The sequence below is a fragment of the Typopeltis vanoorti genome, chromosome 24 (genome assembly GCF_054136105.1).
Source record: "Typopeltis vanoorti isolate ZY-2024b chromosome 24, IOZ_Tvanoo_1.0, whole genome shotgun sequence".
Taxonomy (NCBI): Eukaryota; Metazoa; Arthropoda; class Arachnida; order Uropygi; family Thelyphonidae; genus Typopeltis; species Typopeltis vanoorti.
In genome coordinates this window covers 10,391,503-10,411,964 of record NC_143572.1, presented here as the reverse complement: position 1 = coordinate 10,411,964, position 20,462 = coordinate 10,391,503, and the positions used below count along the sequence as shown (strand labels likewise).

Here is a 20,462-nt window from a genome sequence, read left to right as displayed (position 1 = left end):
TGCAGTCTCCAACTCGATGATACACCCTTGCAAAGTGTTCACTTAGTAACTCAACAATTTCTTCCACATCTGTCACTTTCCTACCACCAGCATCGAAAAAACGTCTTTTGGATTTACTTTGGCTGGCTTAGCTCATTTTCTCTCATAATCTGATTTAGTCTTCCTTACTATACTAGTTGCTCTTTTTGCCTTTGGTTGTATTGCTATATTCCTTCCAGTGCTTTTGTTTTTTTGCAGTTCTTGCTTTATATTGCTAGTCATCCACTTAATTCCTACTTGGTTTATTCTCTCGAACCAGGAGTATATGCAAGTGTGATACCACTGCTCTCAAACAATCTATTACTGCAGATTATATAGAGAAACTTGCGGAGAATTCATGACTAAAATTAACACACGTGAACCACAGTAGTAGGTTTTTTATTAAGTAAATATTTTGTCCTAGGTCATCATCAGTACAGTAGAACAATGCTAGGAATGACACAAAGGATAGGTGCATACATACAATGGAATCCAAATTGCATGCAGTGGCGTGTTGCGGCTTGAACTTAAATTAGATTAAATTGAATTGAATTAATTAAATTAAAATTAAATTACAGTTAAGTTATTTTTATACAATTTTGTATGACAATATCATTGCGGTTTAGATATGGTCTGTTAAGTAGGGCTTCAGCACTTTCTTTATATAAGCGTTCACATTTATATGAAGATCTGTGTAGGAGTTTTGTCTTTTCCCAGTGGATCTTGTGGTTTGGGTTTTCAACTCTGCGTTGAGCAAGGCCTGATTTTTGTGGTTTGATGAGGCAGATATGGTCTTGATGTTCTGAAATGCATTTAAAAACTGATCTGCCTGTCTGTCCATAATAAGAGAGTTTACAGGAGCATGGAACCTCGTATACACCAGGTAGTAGCATAGATGAAAGTTCGTCTTTGGACAAAGGTAACAGGTTGTGGATCTGGCTGATGGGTTTGTAGGTGGCAGTAAGATTGCATTTCTTCATAATTTTCGAGCTGTTCGGAGATGCCTTTGATATAAGGTATGGGAATCCTATGGGCTTGTTCTTGTCTAGGTTGATGTGTAGAGAAGTTGCTGATGATTTTTTGAGTTGTTTTGAAATTGTATCCATTTAGAGTGGCTGTGTTTTTGATTATTTCCAATTCTTGTTTTAGAGAATCCTCGGAGGAGCAAAATCTGTGTGCTCCTCTGGTTACCAATGATTTAACGATGCCAAATTTTTGAGAGGGATGGTGAGGAGAAATATGGTGAATGTGGCAATCTGAAAATGTCGACTTGCGATAGACAGAGGTGGAGATGGAAGTCTTCTTTTCTTTGGATGTGTAAATCCAGAAAGGGGATGCCCTGTGGGGATTCTTTTTCTAATGTAATTTTTGATGCATGAATGAAGAAGGTTGATTTTATCTAAAAACTGAAGTAGCTCTTGTTTGGAATGACTCCAGACTGCGAAGATATCATCGACATATTGAAGCCAGAGTTTTGGTTTGGGTTTAAATGTAAGAATTTTTTCTTCAAGATGTTCTATAAACAGGTCTGCCCATGAGCATGTTGTATTACTGCATTATCATGCATTACTGACATTCATTCCTTGTATCTTCTTTATGCCATGAAACTATTCCAAGTTGCCACATAAATTTGTCATATAATTGCAGCTCAGTAGTTGCATGTGAATCCTATCTCGAATGAGCATTCCAAATATTGAGCAACCTTCCAGAACAAGACTGGATGGTCATGCTCCCTGATCAAAGGTAGAGCTACCACTGTAGTTATAGATAGATCTTCTGACACTATTACCAGATGATCCAACATTTTCAAAACTGGTTCTCTCTATTCCATGCAGTTTCAGATAATTATCCCTTATTAACTGTATAAATTCCATTTTCATCTTGTGATGTGTCCTTTCCTCCTTGCAACCTATATCCCCAATAGCTGAGTATCCCATGACAACTGATTGGCATCCACATCATCCTCTGGACTACCCAACCCCAGGTCAGCAACCAACAACATATTTTGTTGTATTAGCTTCTATCTTGCACCGGATAGCTTCAAATGAAGCATTTCCCTGAGATCTACAAATCCTCAACTTCTGTTTTTTGTTGGTTGAAATTCTTCTTTCATTAATACCCTCCCTCCTCTTGCCCTATTCCCACTATCTCCACTGAAAATATAATAGTCATTATATTATATTCCTGCAACAACATGATTCTCTGTCAGCTCACATTGATGGCAATAATTTTTGGTCAAGTCAAGCTATCTTTTAGCACCAGACTGTTCTGAAAAATTTCTTCTGTATTAATCTCAGTAATTTGTATGACTAATTCATATCACCCCTTTTCTGCAACCCACATCTCTTCAACCTGTCCTCATAAGGTTCATTCCATAGACCTGCCACCATCTTGGTCACTCACTTCTGGATGTTCTCCCCCTAATCCCCAAGAAATCCTGGTGACCAAATATGTACCCAGTAGTCAAGATGGGGGTCTTACCAATACTCTATAAAAAAGTATAATAACCTATTTGCCTATGCTCATCAAGATATTCTTTGGTATTATCCAAGTAATCCAAAGAACTGCAAGAGACACTGAAATATAGGAGGTATTTATTAAAGTTTCTTTTAATTAATATTCCAGTATACGTTGTCAATTCCTTAAATAATTTAATAGCCAAAGAACTGCTTTAGCCACTTTTGCAATATGCCCTCTAAATTTTAACTCCCTATCCACTAACATCCTCAAATCCCTGGCTTAATCAATTTCCTGGAGTATAGTTCCATCAATGCCATACACAGCTGGTAATCCTTTTGCCGCAAAATGCCACATTAAACTGACATCCATTCTCCTTTGCCAAGGCTGCAGTCCATCCAAATCATCTTGAAAAATTTTAATATCTTTAACTATTGCTCTACCCAATTCTGCATTACCGGCAAACAATTGAATAGTTGCTCTCAGATCTTTTCCTATTTTGTTAATGTACAAATTAAAAAGTAGCAGCCCAAGAACAGAGCCATGTGGTACAGCACTAGTCACAAGACTTCTATTGGACTCTCCTCCTGAATAAACTACTCTCTTATTTCTCATCATCAACCACTCTCTTATCCACTAACTTTATATCTACTCCCATGTATTGCAATTTATTAATAGAATTCCATGTGCTGTCAAAGCCTCTACAAAGTCCAGCAGTATCACTATAAACCCATTACTTTTATCCAGCTCAGCTGTCACTGTATTATAAAACATAAGCAAGTTATTGAGGTGTAACCTACCCATCACAAAACCATGTTGTATCCCATTTCTGTTCATCCATTCATGTATTTTGCTCTTGACCCACTTCTCCAATACCCTGACTAGGACTCCTGATTAGTCAGTAATTTGCTACTTCCTTTATGCAATGAAACTATTTTCCCTTCTTTCCATCCCCTTGGGAGTAATCCAGAACCAAGACTTACATTAAACAACGTGGTCCAAGGCACTGACAATTACTTAGCACCTTCTTGTAAAACTGAAGCTGGTATACCATCTAATTCCATAGTTGTATTCACATCAAGGTTCTGTAACATCCTATGCACCTCAATTTTCATACAGACTCTTGCATCTCTTGTTGCTGCAATATCTCCATCTGCATGATATACTCTTGAGAAGTGTTCACTTGGTAATTCTACTATTTTGTCTGCTTCAGTTACCTCCCTATCGCCAGCATTCATTAAAATTATTCTTTCATAATCATTCTTCCTTTTACTTGCAATAATACTAAAAGAATTCTTTGGGATTATCTTAGACCTATACTGCCAATTTCCTTTCATACTCTGCTTTTGCATTTCTTACCACACTGGTTACCCTTCTGGCTTATGTATTATACTGCTCATGTACCAGCTGGTCACCTATTTCCTTGAATTCCTTCCAACAAAATCTTTTTTTTTGTAGCTCTCCAGCTTAATGATGATGGCATTCATCTATTTAACTCCCACTTGAGTTATTCTCCTGACTCTAGATATGCAGTCTGGTATTACTGCCTTCACTACTTCTCATGGACTATCAACATCCAGCTTTTGAAGTTTGTTTCACATGCTATGGCACTTATCCAAGCAATCTCCTAAGTTTGTCATACCGACCAGCCTTGCAATTCCACATATACCTCCTCTTAACTGAAAATTCCACACATTTAGCCACCTCCCAGGTCAAGAACATACAATCATTCTCACAAATTGGTGGAAATGTGCTCAATAATAGTTATGCAACTTTCTCTGATGTAATAACTAGAACTCTCAAATCTCTAGTATATTCCATCGCATGCTACTTTGGGTAATTATTCCTTAAGTAACTGAATAAATTTAATTTCCTTCCTCCCATGTGTCCTTTCCTCATTCCAATCTATGTTCCCATAGTTGAACTCCCCTATAATAATTACCTGCCCTTCACTCATCGAGCTTATTTCCCAAAGCATACTATCCCCATCATCCTTTACATCCTCTGGTCAATAGAAGCAAAAAACCTGTATATTTTGTTCTGCTGGCCACTGTCTCACATGTAATGTGTTATTTTCAATGGCCTGTAGTTGGACTCCTACTCTCTTTGGTTGTAGCTCATTGGCTATCATCAATAATACTCCTCCCCCCCTCCCATTCATCCCTTTCTCTATCCTCCCTGAACACACTTTACTCTTCACATTCTATTCCACTAACTATATCATATTCTGTCAGCCATGTCTTGCAAATATCAATAACCATTGGCAAGGATGAACTAATCAATACCAAAATCTCTTTCTCCTTGTTATGAATGCTTCTGGCATTAGTGTATATAAAGTGCAATAGTCCCTCATGCTTTATACTAAACTATTTCATTCTGATTTATTTCCAGTGAAATAACTTAGGCATTTGCATATTTTTACACTCAACTGCCTCACTGGTATCTGTGTATTCAGTCAATTTACCCCCTCCTTCCAAAAGCTCTAGTTTCAGATTTGAAACCTGGGAAACTGCACTCAGCTGTTCAGAGGCATTTCTGCACTCTCACTCACATATCTCAGGGATAGCTAGACACATTTTGTTTGCCTCTCCCCTAATATCTCTAGTTTCTCTGCTTTTGAACTACAAATCTCTCAATGAACCCCACTTCTCCAAGCAAACAATCAAATGCAATCCATCAGACACATACAACATACCCAGTCATATGACACATTATGTTCCAAAGTATCATACAGCGAATCACTGCCGTTCCCTTCCATTTGTAGATATTATTATATTATTATTGTATGGGCACCTCCATGCAGTTCAAAGACTCACTGTAGGAGACCCAATCTATCCACATAATCTATCATACCTCTCCTTGAATCCATTAACAGACAAAGCACTCACAACTGACACTTTTTTATTATTATTATTTTTTTTAATTAATTTATTTTTTTACTAAATAATTTAAGGAAATTACAACGTGAACTAGGATATACATTAAAATAAATTTTAATATACTTCAATATTTCGGCAATGTCACGTTGCCGAAATATTGAAGTATAAAAAATTACAAAAATCCTAAAAAAACATGACCTAACTTCTTGTTACAGACCATATAAAAAATTGGCATCCCTTATCCGCTCTACTAAAGACCCCCCCCCCCCCCCCCCCAGACCAACCTGGTGTATACCAGGTCCCTTGCAGCTGTAAGCTGTCCTACTTTGGCCAAGCAGGCAGGACAGCAAATATCAGAATTTCAGAACACAAGGACTACATCCAGTTTCACCAATACAGCCACTCTGGTCTTGTTGACCATGCGCTGGATACCTGCCATAGAATACGGTCGAAGAAAGCCATGATAATACACCGTAGTAAATACAAATATGAAAGGCTTTTCATGAAATCAGCTTCGGCCCTAAGAAACAATCCAAACCTCAACAAATTTGGCTGCACGAGACTGCCTCAAATTTGGGAAACCTACATCAGAAGACCTTCAGCCAATTGGCCAAGAATACCAACACTCGGGGGAACCATCAGGACTTTAGGAGAAATAATAGCTTCCTGCTTCTTCGTCACTTACTGTTTGCTGTGCCTGCGTGCATGTGTCTTGTTCTTAAGTTTCTTGAAAATGGCAACGTGACGTTGCCGAAATATTGAAGTACATTAAAATTTATTTTAATGTATATCCTAGTTGATGTTGTAATTTCCTTAAATTTTTTAGTAAAAAATGCATAACCAACGTCTAAGCCTTTCCACGAGAACAACTGACTCTGGCAACCCATTCTGCTCATTTACAACTCTCCAAGCAAAAATAGTCCTCGCATCCCTACTAACAACACTATTATTCAACTTCCAGGGATGACCCCCTTGTTCTGATGTGCTGGAAACATTTCCAGCACATCAGTCCTATAAAACCCTTTAAGCAACTTAAATGTTTCCATCATATCATAAATTTTTCTCCTATCAATCAACTTCTGCAATCAACACACTCTCAATCAATTATCATAGGGAACATTCCAAAGACCACTCATAATTTTGGTCACTTGCCTCTGAATCTTCTCCACCACTTCTTTATCCAAAAGAAACCCAGGACAATATACTTGAGCATAGTAATCCAGATGTGGACGTATCAAAGCCATATAAAGAGGAATAATGGCTTCCTTATCTCTACTTGTTAATGTGTTCTTCAATAGCTAAGTAATTTTAGTAACTCTATACTTCAACTCTGTCTACCATCACCCCTAAATCTCTAGCTTCATCTATTTAGGGGTGAAAGGTTACCAAACCAGGTGTTCAATGCAAGGATGGCAGGAAAATGACCTAGAAGAAGATCAAAATCTAGGTGGACTGATGTAATCAGAAGTGACTTAGAAGACTAAAATATATAAGGTCTAACAATATAGAAGTCTGACCAAAACTATTGACATAAGGTTAATTATTACGTACACTTTATCATGTGGATGTGGTACTATCATGGCAGCCTATACAGTACTTCAGAGTATAAAGATGGTCAGAAAAGTTCTGGGCCTAACAATGAAAAAATGAATTTATATTTCAAAATTATTTTTATTTTTCAACATAATCTCCTTTAAGACTAATACATTTATTCCAGCAATGCTCCAGCACCATTATCCAGTCCTTGTAGTGGTTCTTAGTAAGATCTGCAAAATACTCTTCTACAGCTGCAATCACCTCTTGATTCGAAGAAAAAACTGACCAGTGAGGAAGAGGTTTAGTTTTGGGAAGAGACAGAAGTCAGAGGGAGCCAAATCTGGGGAATAGGGTGAATGTTCCAACAATTCATAGTGCAGATCCCTTAATTTTCCCATTGCCAAAACACCTTTGTGGGCAGGTGCATTGTCCTGATGAAAGATGATTTTTTCTTCGTCTGCAAACTGGGTCTTTTCTCACAAATTTTTTCGTCTAGCCTGGTTAAAAGACCAGAATAATAATAATGATAAAGATAGGTTATTGTTTTACCCTTTTCAAGATAATTAATAAACAAAATGCCTTTAGCATCCCAAAACACCTATACCACGATCTTTCCTGCTGATGGTACTGACTTTGTCTTCTTTGGCACTGAACAACTGGCATCTGTTCACTGTTTTGACTGCTGTTTGGATTCTGGTCTGTAATGGTGAATTCAAGTCTCATCCATAGTAATAAATCGATGCACAAAATCGGTTTTATTCTTGTTAAAACGCTCCAATCACTGTTCAGAGATTTTCACGAGAGTACATTTTTGATCTGCTGTGAGCAAGCGTGGCAACCATCTTGCGCAAAGCTTTTTCATTTGTAATTCTTCACGCAAAATATATCCTACACGTTCTTTTGAAATGCCTATGGTCTCAACAATTTCACTCACTTTGACTCGCAGGTCATCCAACACCATATCGTGCACTTGACCAATGATTTCTGGTGTTGTTACACTTTTTGGACGTCCTTCACGTGAATCATCTTCAAGGCTGGTACAGCCGTGTTTAAACTCTGCAGTCCATTTCTTAATTGTCGAAAACAAAGGAGAAGAGTGCCCATAAACTTTTATGAACTTCAAATGAATTTCTTTTAGCATTAAACCTTCTTTTACAAAGAATTTTATAACTGCATAATAATCAATTTTATCCATTTCAAGGGATATAGACAACACTTTTGCTTCAGACAGCTGTATTAAAAAAACTAACTTGATAAAAAATGACTTGCAATTTCACATGGATGCTTGACAGATGTACAACTTAGAAAAAAAATCTGTTGCTGATGGTGTTGCCATCTATGGTGGAGAACTTTCCAGACCACCCTCGTATATCAGGAATTTGATAATGAAGTCAGTTTTTTTTTAATACACAGATTCTTTATATTTTAATACCCCACCTGAGCATTTCTTCTCTTCTTTCTGGAAAACAAGAAGATAGCTTGCATGTGATCCAGAGAGCCTTGGAGTGAAGAATGCTTCGCATTACAAAAAAAGGTAGAAATAATAACAGAATTAGACATGACTGGAGTAGAGGGTATTGTGAAATACTGTAAAGTATGTAAAGATGGGCTAGCAATATTAGTAGACTGACAGATGAAAGGTGGATAAAATTAGGCAAGGAGTAGATACATATCAAGAGAAGGAAAGTTCTCTGAAAAGCAAAATGGAGGCATGATCTACAAAGGTTTGACATGAAATGGTGGACACTGTCTAAAAAGATAAAGAACCGGAAAGTTACTGGGGCTTATATCTAGTAGTGGATGGGAAATGGCACAAGAAGAACTACTTTGTATTAATAATTACATATTAAAATGTAATTTGTGTATATCCTGTGAATGAAATTAAGTGAAATAACTTTAAAACATGCTATTGTACTACTGTATACATGTAGGAAATGGATGTGATTAACGTGGGCGAAATCCAGTTTACATAAAATCATAAAATTTGTGTTAAAAATTCTGTCAATGAGATATTAATAGTTAAATTCTGGAAATCTTTATGTAACACATAAAGGTTTCCAGAATTTCACTCTTACAAAGTTAGGGCTGTCTGTACATAATTTGGTCAGTATCAGTGAGTCATACATCCAACGACCTGCCTTTTAATCCCACAAAACACACAAACTGGCCAAAAGAATACACACAATTAACAGACATAATATACTGGCCTCATAGCCTTAGTTGCTTCTGCTGTAATTTTAAACTCAACCTAATGAATGGAGTAGATCTGATTATACCTATATCTAGAAAAAAAAAAGAAAAAAAAAAGGAAAATAAATAAAATTTACATTTATGAATTAAGGTTCCTTTCGTAAATTTCAGATTGTACAAGCTCCCCATTCTACTGTAGCATCTTTAATACATAAGTTTGCTTTTAAAAAATTACATTCATTACCTGGAGAGGTCTCTGCTCATCTATTTTAAAAGAGAGCAATCCTTGTCCATTAATAAATGTAAATTTTTGAATTTTTAAATCTCACCTCCAAGTTTATTCTTTTTGACAAGCCTTTTGTAGGTGATACAAAAAAATAAATAAATAAATAAATAAATAAACAAAATAATAATAATAATAATTAGCAAAAATAGATCAGTAAACTGATTTCACTAAAGACATTAAAACAACATCATTAATTATTCCTTGAAATTTCAAATAGGAAGGAGAAAACATTATAACAGTTTGTCAAAAGAAAGAAACATAGAGGTGAGATTTAAAAATTCATATATTCATTAATTGGTAAGGACTGCTCACTTTTGAAACAGATGAGCAGACTTCTCTAGGTAATTAAAAAAGCACCTGCGTTTCTTAAAACATTTTCAATGTCTGAGATTCCTTTAAAATTCGCTCAAAAATTAACTTTTCCAAATCAAACTTGTTATACTTATTATTTGTAGGTGTCATTCTAAACAGACAATGATATATAATCTCTTGTACTAGACAGAATGACAGTCAAATCACATTAAAATGTTTTGGCTTATTAAATTACATTATTCAGTTATAATTTCGATTAATATTTAACATGAGTGAAATGTCGCAACTATTACTGAGTTAATTTAAAAACAAGATAAAAAGAAAACAGGTATAACTAAGTTTAACATATTAAACCTAGAGGTAGATATATAAACCAGAGGCTAAAATGTACTTAGAAATGATGTGACTTACATATACCAGATGAATTTCAGTTCTGACTGCTCTGTCTTTTTAAGTAAATTTTTTAATAGCAGCATTTCTTAGTGCACAGATAACACAAGAACTTTCAAGCATGTTTAAATTGTAGTTTAAGTCATTCAGCATCAACAAAATAGTTCTGAATTCCATCATTCTTTATGTGAATTAATGGCAAAATATAAGCTTCTTCCACAATTTGTATAATTCACTGTCCTTCCATATAATTTATTATTACCAATAACTGTTAATTTAACTTCATATGTGCAAGCTTTTCTTTTAAGTTTGCTTGAAACATTCTTTTCTTTTTTTCATCTGTGTTATTATCCTCTTGCAAATGCCTTTCTCCAAGCCCTCTCTTAATTTTAATTCTGCATTGCTTCCATTTTTCTTTTTCATAAACTTGTCTGTCTTCCTAATCAATATGCAAGCAAACAGAATTATGATTTTGTATGAATCAGTATTTGAGATGTTAAATAATAGAGTCAAGGAAGGCACAATTAACCCTTATAGACACTCCACTTCTATCCAAGAATTACTATGTAATTTTCCTTCAAAGTTATACTGGAAAATTATGCAAATAAAATTCTCATGAAAGTATGTCAGCAAATCTCTGAACGTTAATATCTCGTCTATAATTCCAAATTAATTTTATTACTGTCATTAAAAATGAAAAGATGACTGAACATGGTAGATAAAACAAAGAAAAAATATCATTTGGATATCTGTATTCTCCTATTACACACACATACTTATTTGTATTAAATAACATTATCCTTGTACAAGGAGTCATCTTCAGCGTGCATATACTGATCATTAATGCATCTAGAAATCTTTACAGTGATTGATTATTACTCTTTAGTCTGACTCTGATTACTTTATTAGCTGATCAAATTTCTCTCAATGAATTCTCTCCTATTTCTTGATTATTTCAATCGTTTCATCATTAGATGTATCCAGATAATAAAAAAATTCATCTTAATGATAATAAGACATCATTACAGTGGTATTTCAATATTACAACTGTAAATATGATGCTTCACAAATTTAAAAAATCATGCTTTAAAATACTGGATCAGCAGTGGCAGGTTTACAAAATCATTTACCTGTTTTTGTGCAGCAAGTGATTTTTGAAGCAGTTGCACAGTTTCTTCTAATGCTTTGATCTTCTTTAATGCATCTTCATCAGCAAGTTTGCGCCTCTCTTTTCTTTCACTGTCCTGCATTTTTTTCAGCTGACACCGCAATTCTTCTGCTTCTGCACGTGCTTTCTTTTCTGCTGCCATCAACTGCTTGCAAGTATACAAAATTAAGAGTCAATGCAATCTATTGTCAATGAGCATCAAAATTCTTTTTTTTTTTTTTTTTTTTTTTGTTTAATACAGCATCTTTAAAACCCACCTAGTGGCAAATTCAAGCTTAAAAATAACAGGCGAACAACACATTCCATTGTCACTTAGTTTCAAATATTAAATTCATCCATCATACTCTAAAAGATTCCTTATTTCACGAGATGAAGATGAATTGCAGATATGTAATAAGCTTTGAAGGGGAGAACAGAGATTGTAAATAGGAAATGACGAGGAAGACACAGGTCACTCTGTTAACACAGGCTCCTGCATTGATCTAAAATGTTAATTATTCAATATTTAAGTCCCACGAGGTCTCCTACAGTTTGCATACTGAACTTTGGCAAAGTCAGCATGCTTACTAAATCCTCTAACTATGCCTTTATGTTGATGAACTAGTAACAGTGGAATATAACTACTGGATGCAAGGTGCATATGCTGAATGAAATCAAGGTGACAACTAATTTATGTATTGGAAAATAAAATAAAAGCAGTTCTGATTTTGCTTTTAATTTCCCAAGTGCTATTTATGATGAGCATCGGTATGACCAAATATCCTTTCCATTTTAATGGATCAGCTTTCAAGTGGATCTGTAGACAAATATCATAAAGTAAAGCAGATACCTTTAGCAGTGCTACTGCTCAAGTACCATGAGAAGGATGCCATTTACAAGTATGCCTGTTAAAAACTTTTCTATAAATAAAATCTCAAAATAACAGAAACAAATCAACTCTCCCAAATTTTCAAAGTTGCAAATAAATGTTGACAATCTTCAAATCTCTTTTATTATTTTTTTATTTCAAACTGACTGAAACTCAAGTCAGTTTCTTAGATAATTACCCCTCAAAATGACCTAATTGCTCATTCTACCACTCCTTTCATTTTAAAGGTTATATTTGTGTATACAATATATATTTTGTCTGGTACAATGTTAATAATTGCTTAACTTGAATCTCCTTTTATTGAAGTTTGTTCAAAATTTGTTTACCTACATCTTAAAATTTACATGCTGTCATTTTTAATTCAGTTTCCTCAAACTTTGATTTGCTCTAATCTCGATTTTCCAAAACGTTTTTCTTTTTTTTTTTTTGATTTTCCAGGTTTGCTAAATTAGTTGGCAGTGTTGAAAATTTTAGATCATTCAACCAACAGAATATGAGATAACTGTATTGTACTAAAAATGATTTTTTTCCCCTCACATCCAAATTTCAAATCAAATTTCATTCTCAGTGATAAATAAATTGAGTAACAACAGCCAGCTCTCCTTCAAATGACATGGCTGAACAGTTTTTTAAAATGCCTACTTCAACACTTCAAAGCCCTGTCTGATATTTATTTATTATTACTATTTTACCACCATTAAATGGAATAATTTCCATAACATGCATCCTTTCTTAACTAGTCTTTTTTAACCTTCAAAAATGAAATTTATTGCACAGCAGCATACTAACATAAATAAATATACTTTACAGCTTGAAATTGATCACATTAAATATTAGACTTTTTTTATTTTTATTTTTTATGTAGCTCCCACTCACAAAAGACTTCTATAATCCTACAGTACAGTTGTACTGTGAGTGGGCTATGAGAGTGGTCTGAAAAGTTCTCGGCCTCAACACTATCAGCAAGAGATTTTTTTTTTCTAAGTTGGTACATCTGTCATAAACATCCATGTGAAATTGCAAGTCATTCCATCAAGTAGTTTGTTTTATACAGCTGTCTTAAACAAAAGTGTTGTCTGTATCCCTTGAAATGGATAAAATTGAGTATTGTGCGATTATGAAATTCTTTGTAAAAGAAGGTTTAACACCAAAAGAAATCCATTTGAAGTTCATAAAAGATTATGGGCACTCTTCTCCTTCGTTTTCGACAATTAAGAAATGGGCTGCCGAGTTTAAACATGGCTGTACCAGTCTTGAAAATGATCCACGTGAAGGCTGTCCAAAAAAGTATAACACCACCAGAAATCATTGATCAAGTGCATAATATGGTATTGGATGACCGCGAGTCAAAGTGTGTGAAATTGCTGAGACTATAGGCATTTCAAAAGAACATGTAGGATATATTTTGCATGAAGAATTGCAAATGAAAAAGCTTTGCGCAAGATGGGTGCCACGCTTGCTCACAGCAGATCAAAAACGCACTCTCATGAAAATCTCTGAACAGTGCTTGGAGCGTTTTAACAAGAATAAAACCGATTTTGTGCATCGATTTATTACTATGGATGAGACTTGGATTCACCATTACACACCAGAATACAAGCAGCAGTCAAAACAGTGAACAGAAGCCAGTTGTTCAGCGCTAAAGAAAACAAAGTCAGTTCCATCAGCAGGAAAGGTCATGGCATAGGTGTTTTGGGATGCTAAAGGCATTTTGTTTATTAATTATCTTGAAAAGGGTAAAACAATAACCTATCTTTATCATTATTATTATTCTGATCTTTTAACCAGACTAGACGAAAAAATTCGTGAGAAAAGACCCAGTTTGCAGAAGAAAAAAATCATCTTTCATCAGGACAATGCACCTGCTCACAAAGGTGGTTTGGTAATGGGAAAATTAAGAGATCTGCACTATGAATTGTTGGAACATCCACCCTATTCCCCAGATTCCTCTTCCTCGCTGGTGAGCATTTTTCTTTGAATCAAGAGGTGATTGCTGCTGTTGCAGATCTTATTGAGAACCACTACAGGGACTGGATAATGGTGCTGGAATAAATGTATTAGTCTTAAAGGAAATTATGTTGAAAAATAAAAATAATTTTGAAATTATAAATTCGTTTTTTCATTGTTAGGCCGAGAAATTTTCAGACCACCCCCCATAAATATATATATATATTTTTCCCCCATTTATTTTTTAGTCTGGAACTCTTGCTCAAGAGACCAAACATGGAGCTTTTTCAAGGCACTTCAGACCTCTAATAAGTGGGACAGTCTTTGATACTGAGAGGCAGTCATTTCAATTCAAGTTTGGACATTGAATTAAGGCTTTGGCATATTCTTTAAATAAACACTCAAATTTAGAGTGACTTTGATGGAGTAAGCATGTTTCAGACCATAGGATATTGTGTATCTATATCTTGACACCTGCTGAGAGCCTATGATGTTCAAAAAACTGATACCTTTCTCAGCCACAATCCAACTATGACCAAAAAGCCACCCATGTTTGTATCTGTTCTATGTTTTGCAAGGCTTGATTTCTTGGATTTCCTATTGATGAAATAATATAATTATGAATAATATATAATGTCTCCTCAGCCTATGCCTTTGAGTTGTTTTATGTACATCATATGGCTCTCACTGTGTTTTCTATATGGTCTTTGAATGAATGTTATTCGCTTATTTCCTTGCATTTTTGTGTGAATTTTTCAAAAATTCTTCTTGACTATGCAGGCATAATCTTACATGTAACACTTAGCAGGGAAAATTTTCAATAATTTTCATTATTATTATTATTTTTTTTTTATAGATGGGTACTATGAGAGCTCTACTCCAATCATGCAGAATTCAACCTTATCCATGCCCTTTCAATTATGTAGTCACTGTAAACGTTTAAAACTTAATTTCATCTTCATTTCTAGTCCAAAATGATCTACTCCAGATGCATTTCCACATTTGAGGTTTCCTTCTGAATATTTTCCACCACCTTTATTTCTTGTTTCATTTAATAATCTTTCCAAGTAATCACTTCACTGAGACATGCAGGAACAGGTCTGGTCTCTGAGCTAGATGATTTGGTGCAGAAAGTAGGTTCTCTCTTTCTTAAAAACTGATATATTTAACTTCTGCAGCTTATAAAAATTGACAACAGAAATGACAGGTCTAGTTAGACAGTTATACATAGCACTTTGAGTTAGAATTCTGAAGTAGCAAGCAGTTGTTTGCAGTTTTCTTTTTACCCTTAAATCTGCAAATCATTGCTAGATATGAACTCAAACAAAGGCAATGAGTATAAGTGAGAATATGTATGTGTAAATCCTCTTAGGACTTTTATTTCTCAAAGGGAGCACTGAGACAATAGCCTTAGTTAAATTTCAATGCTTCCAAAACTCAGTTTTTGTTTTCTCATAAAAACGAACTTAGTCCTCTCCAGTTACTTTTGATATACTGCTCAACTTATCAAGAACACATCTCTCTTCTTGGACTGACTCTTATTCCTAGTCTTTCCTGGCATAATCAGATCTCTCCTATAGCATCTTCAGCTTCTAGAAAACTTGGCATACTTTTTTTTCTCAAGATGTACTTTTCTCAAGAGAGAAGAAAGAACACATATGTTATTTCTTGTGGTTATTGTTTTTCTCAAATATCACGAAGTTTCCACAAGGCCCTAAACAGAGATGCTCTAATTTCGATCACCCTGTATATATGAGTATATATCCCTTGAAGGTATGTCCTTGATGTCGTGAAGGGGGAACCTTGCGTGCTCTGACAACCCAGAGAGCTACACTGGTAGCTGCTTAACAACTGGCAGGGCCACCCAAGCTGGTCAGGTCTTATTTGGTTAGGATTTAGACTAAGTGAGATACCCTGGAAGTGGACAACAGCACATTCTAGTACTGGCATGGGGCTGAAGATATGCAATATCACCAAAGGACTCATGTCTGGAGAGCTATTTGGCATGGCTGAATCAGCATAATAGCTCTGTGGTAGAGAAGGCAAGGGGAACTATTCTACTATCCTCTCATGACAACCATAGCCACAATGAAGAAAGATGATAAGATGATAGCTACCACCTGGCAAACCAAGGTAGTACCTCTGAGCATAGAGGGGAAAGGAACATGCACTCCCAATCTCGACACCTGCTGAGAGCCTATGATGTTCAAAACACTGATACCTTTCTCAGCAACAATCCAACTATGACCAAAAAGCACCAATTAAGGAAAATTACACATACTGATACTTGGAATGTATGAGGATTACTACATATAGGAAAATTGGACATAGTGCAAACTGCAATGCAAAACAACACAAATGGAGACTATACTCCTGGAGACAGAACAAGGAACCAAGCTGATTACATCCTTATTAACAAAAGATGAAGGTCTATGATGAAAAATGTTAAAGCATTTCCCAGAGGTGATTTTGGCTCTAATCACCAACTTCTCACTGCTGATATGAAAATATGTTTGAAAACAAATAACACATCAACCCAGATTAGACTTCACAGGAATTACTGAGACATATAGCATTAAAGTTGAAAATAAATTTCTAGAACTGATGAAATGATTCCAGAAGAACTTTGGGATAAAACAAAATAGTATTACTGGAAACTGCAAAGTCAACACACCCTGGATATCAAAGAAACTCTGAAACAAGTCAAGAAAAGAAGAGAAGAGAAATAGTCAAAAGGACTTTCAATGGATGATAGGCAGATCTATAGTCAAAAGGACTTTCAATGGATGATAGGCAGATCTATAGTCAAAAGGACTTTCAATGGATGATAGGCAGATCTATAGTGAGTTATTCAAGCTCATCAAAAAACTTTGCATTAAAGATAAAAACAACTTTATCAACAACATGTGCAGAGAAATTGAAGATCACTCAAATCAAAATCAAACCAAAGACCTATTTAGCAAAACAAGACTGCTGAATAGAAAATTTAAACCCAAGTATTCAACTATACTTCAACATGTCAGTTAAACAACAGTGTTCACAGGTTTTATCACATTCATTACTTTAGACCATCTAAACTGTAGTAGATGTCTGTTAGCTATTGTCTCAATGACACCATAAAATTATCTAATTTTTTTTTTTTTTTCATCCACTTCACAAAATGGAATATGGTTAAACAAACTTCTGAGAAATTGAAGATCACTCAAATCAAAATCAAACAAAGACCTATTTAGCAAACAAGGCTGTTGAATAGAAAATTGAAACCAAAGTATTCACCTATACTTCAATATTGTCAGTTAAACAACAGTGTTCACAAGTTTCATCACATTTATTACTTCTTTGGACCATACTAAACTGTAGTAGCTGTTAGCTATTGTCTCAATGACACCAAAAAATTATCTGATTTTTTTTTTCATCCAGTTCACAAAATGGAATATTTCTAAACAAACTTCTGAATTCAATGTCAGTAACATTGCTATCTTCATATTCCTGCTGATCAATCATATTCTTCAATCAACAATCATATTCTTACAGATCCAACAGACATCCTTAATAGATGGAAAGATTATTGCTCAAATCTATACAAAGATAATTCAGTCTCATTTGACAAAGAAAACAGCAGAGACTTCCGTAAGGAACCTTGCATTTTAAAAGAGGTTGAAGAAGCTCTAAAAAAAAACTCAGAAAAGGGAAAACACCAGGCCATGACCAAATACCAACTTCTCACGTGTCTAGGACCCATAGGAATCGAAATCATCAAAAATTTATAATAAAATCTGTGAGACAGGAGATTGGCCTGATGATTGGGTAAAATCCACTTTTATCCCAATACACAAAAAAGGAAATGTCAACGAATGCAATAATTATAGAACTGTAGCTTGATCTCACATGCAGATCAAGGCTACAGTTCCTGCAGAGCAGGCAGATTTTAGAAAAGTACATGGAACCAGAGATCAAATTCTTATCTAAAGCGCTTGGTTGAAAAGGGTCAAGAATTTAATATTCCCTTGTATATGTGCTTCATTTATTACACCAAAGTATTTGACTATTTCAGGTGGGAGAACCTGTAGAAAATACTAAGTAAAATGGGCATCCCAGAGCACAAGGATACATACTATCCCCTGATCTATGCAACTTTTACGCAGAATACATTATGAGATAACGGACACAATAGTGGTTTCTCAGTTGGTGGCAAAAAGATAAATAATCTTAGTTATGCTGACGATACAGTTCTTGTTGCCAGCAGCAAAGGAGAACTGGAGTTCCTCATTAAAAGAGTTGAATAGGAAAGCTTGAAATATAGTTTAAGGATTAACTGTGATAAAACAAAATACATGGCCATAGATGAAAATGACAATTTTACCCACAACATTGACTTTGAGAAGGTGGATGAATTCAATTACCTCGGAGCTCTGATAAGCAGCAAAAGTAGATGTCAATCAGAAAGTAAAAGAATTACCATGTCGAGGTCAGCAATGGTGTAACTGCAGAAAATATGGAAAGACAAACATTTCTACCACCATTAAATAAAGACTGGTCAATAGCTTGGTGTTTTCAATTTTCATTTATGGTGTTGAATCTTGAACACTCAGTTGTTTATCTTGTCCATATGATATGGACAAGATAAACAGCTTTGAGATGTGGTGATGGAGAAGGATGTTGAGAGTTTCCTGGAGATGGACAAAAGGTCTAATGAAAGTATAAAATCAAGAGGTGGCAATGACATTATAAACAAAAGAATTTTCCAATATTTTGGTAACATTTTCAAGATATGAGAATGACAACCTGGAAAAACTTATCATCCAGGGCAAAGTGGAAGGACAAAGAAAAAAAGGATGCCCAAGACCAAGATGGTTGGATCAGATTAAAAAGATCACCGGACTTCACTTTGGAGTTGGATCATGAGGCTTCAGACATGAAGAGACCGAGCAAGAAGATATATATAACTTAAAAAATTGCGTGTTCATCTTGTAGAATTTTAATTCTTCAATTCCACTTGAATGATAAACACAAAGAATATTTCCTAGTTGAGAATGTTTCTTATTATCTACAAAATCTTTGCTAGAAACTAGTTATAATATAAAGTTGAGCAAGATCTATGTGCAGTGAGAAATGATTGAAGTCAAATGTTATATGCTTGACTTTTGATTCAATGTCTGATTGCTCATTGGAGGCCATAAGTGGCTAATGTCATGTTTGGTGTCTGGAGAAAGTCTCAGTTTCTGTTCATCCTCTCACCATAAACTCACTATACACTAATTAATCAGTGAGCAAGAACTACTTCATTAAAGGATGCAGCAATGCAATTTAGATCTTAATCTATTTTTCCCAAAAGTTTATTTTTATTCTCATGATTATTAATACTGCCAATTTCATTCAAAGCAATTCAGCAATTATGGTAATCATATATTCACTTGATACTGAAGAAAATAAACAAAAATTTCTCTTTCACCAATAATACAAGTAATTGCCACTCACATGTGTTAGACTAGAGACACACAATCAACACTAGTAAAAAATGTTCCAATATTCTTATGATCTTTTGATTATGGAGCTTTGTTAATTTTCAACATCGTCAGTTTGTTCAGAGGTTTCATCACATTTATTACTTTGGACCATACTAAACTGTAGTTGCTATTGTCTCAATGACACCATAAAATTATCTGATTTATTTTTCATCCAGTTTACAAAATGGAAAATTGCTAAATAAACTTCTGAACAATTCAATGTCAGTAACATTACTATCTTCATATTCTTTTGATACAGACCCTCAAGGGACAATATCCTATTAACAACTTTCTTCCCAACTAATCTGCTATTTGTTAAGTCTCCCCAATATTATGAATTGAGAAATGTTTTATTTCAGTCTTTTTCTGTATAAAAAACTTTTTCATACATTTGTTTCCACCCAGGCATCTAGGACTTTTTCCTAGTATGGCAACAAATGACCAAGTCACTTGTCTTGCCTCTCCCATCCCATTTAAGTAATCATAACATGCCTGAATAGCTCTGCTGGCACATTCATGAATGCTTGCAATATCAAGTTCCTTTCTAATATGTTAATTTTTAATGATTTCATCACTATGTCATTTGCTCATACCCATTAATTTTCCTTAGCACTCACATGAGTGGGCTGTAATATTTGATGATTTTATTTTTAATCAAATCTCCAGATGTTAAAATTAAAACAGGAAATTTCCAACTTTCACCTCCACAAACATTAATTTAAACACTATTATATTATTATTGTCTGTGCAGTTAGCCTAGTGACTTTGTGCTTCGCAACTATATGCCTGGGGGAAGGAGTGTCCTGGGTTTGATTCCCGTCGCCGATGTGAGGAGCTTAAGGATCTTCCTAAGCCATAGCCAAGTTAGTCGGTCTTGGGCGTGGACAGCAGGGGTTTTTCCCCC

At 34.9% G+C, this 20,462-nt stretch overlaps 1 protein-coding gene across 8 annotated transcripts in view; it reads right to left on the bottom strand.

Annotated features, from left to right (window-relative positions):
• Window positions 1-20,462, bottom strand: part of Bre1 (E3 ubiquitin-protein ligase Bre1) — a 385,362-nt gene that overhangs the window by 92,655 nt on the left and 272,245 nt on the right. For 6 of the 8 annotated variants that reach the window (XM_090413492.1, XM_090413497.1, XM_090413498.1 and 3 more), the window contains one exon: window positions 11,199-11,384. The exons of 1 other annotated variant lie outside the window; for it this stretch is intronic. In XM_090413492.1, coding sequence (XP_090269618.1) covers window positions 11,199-11,384 — 186 coding nt within the window. The remainder of the gene's footprint in view (window positions 1-11,198; window positions 11,385-20,462) is intronic. One more of the 8 variants, XM_090413495.1, reaches the window with a different exon arrangement.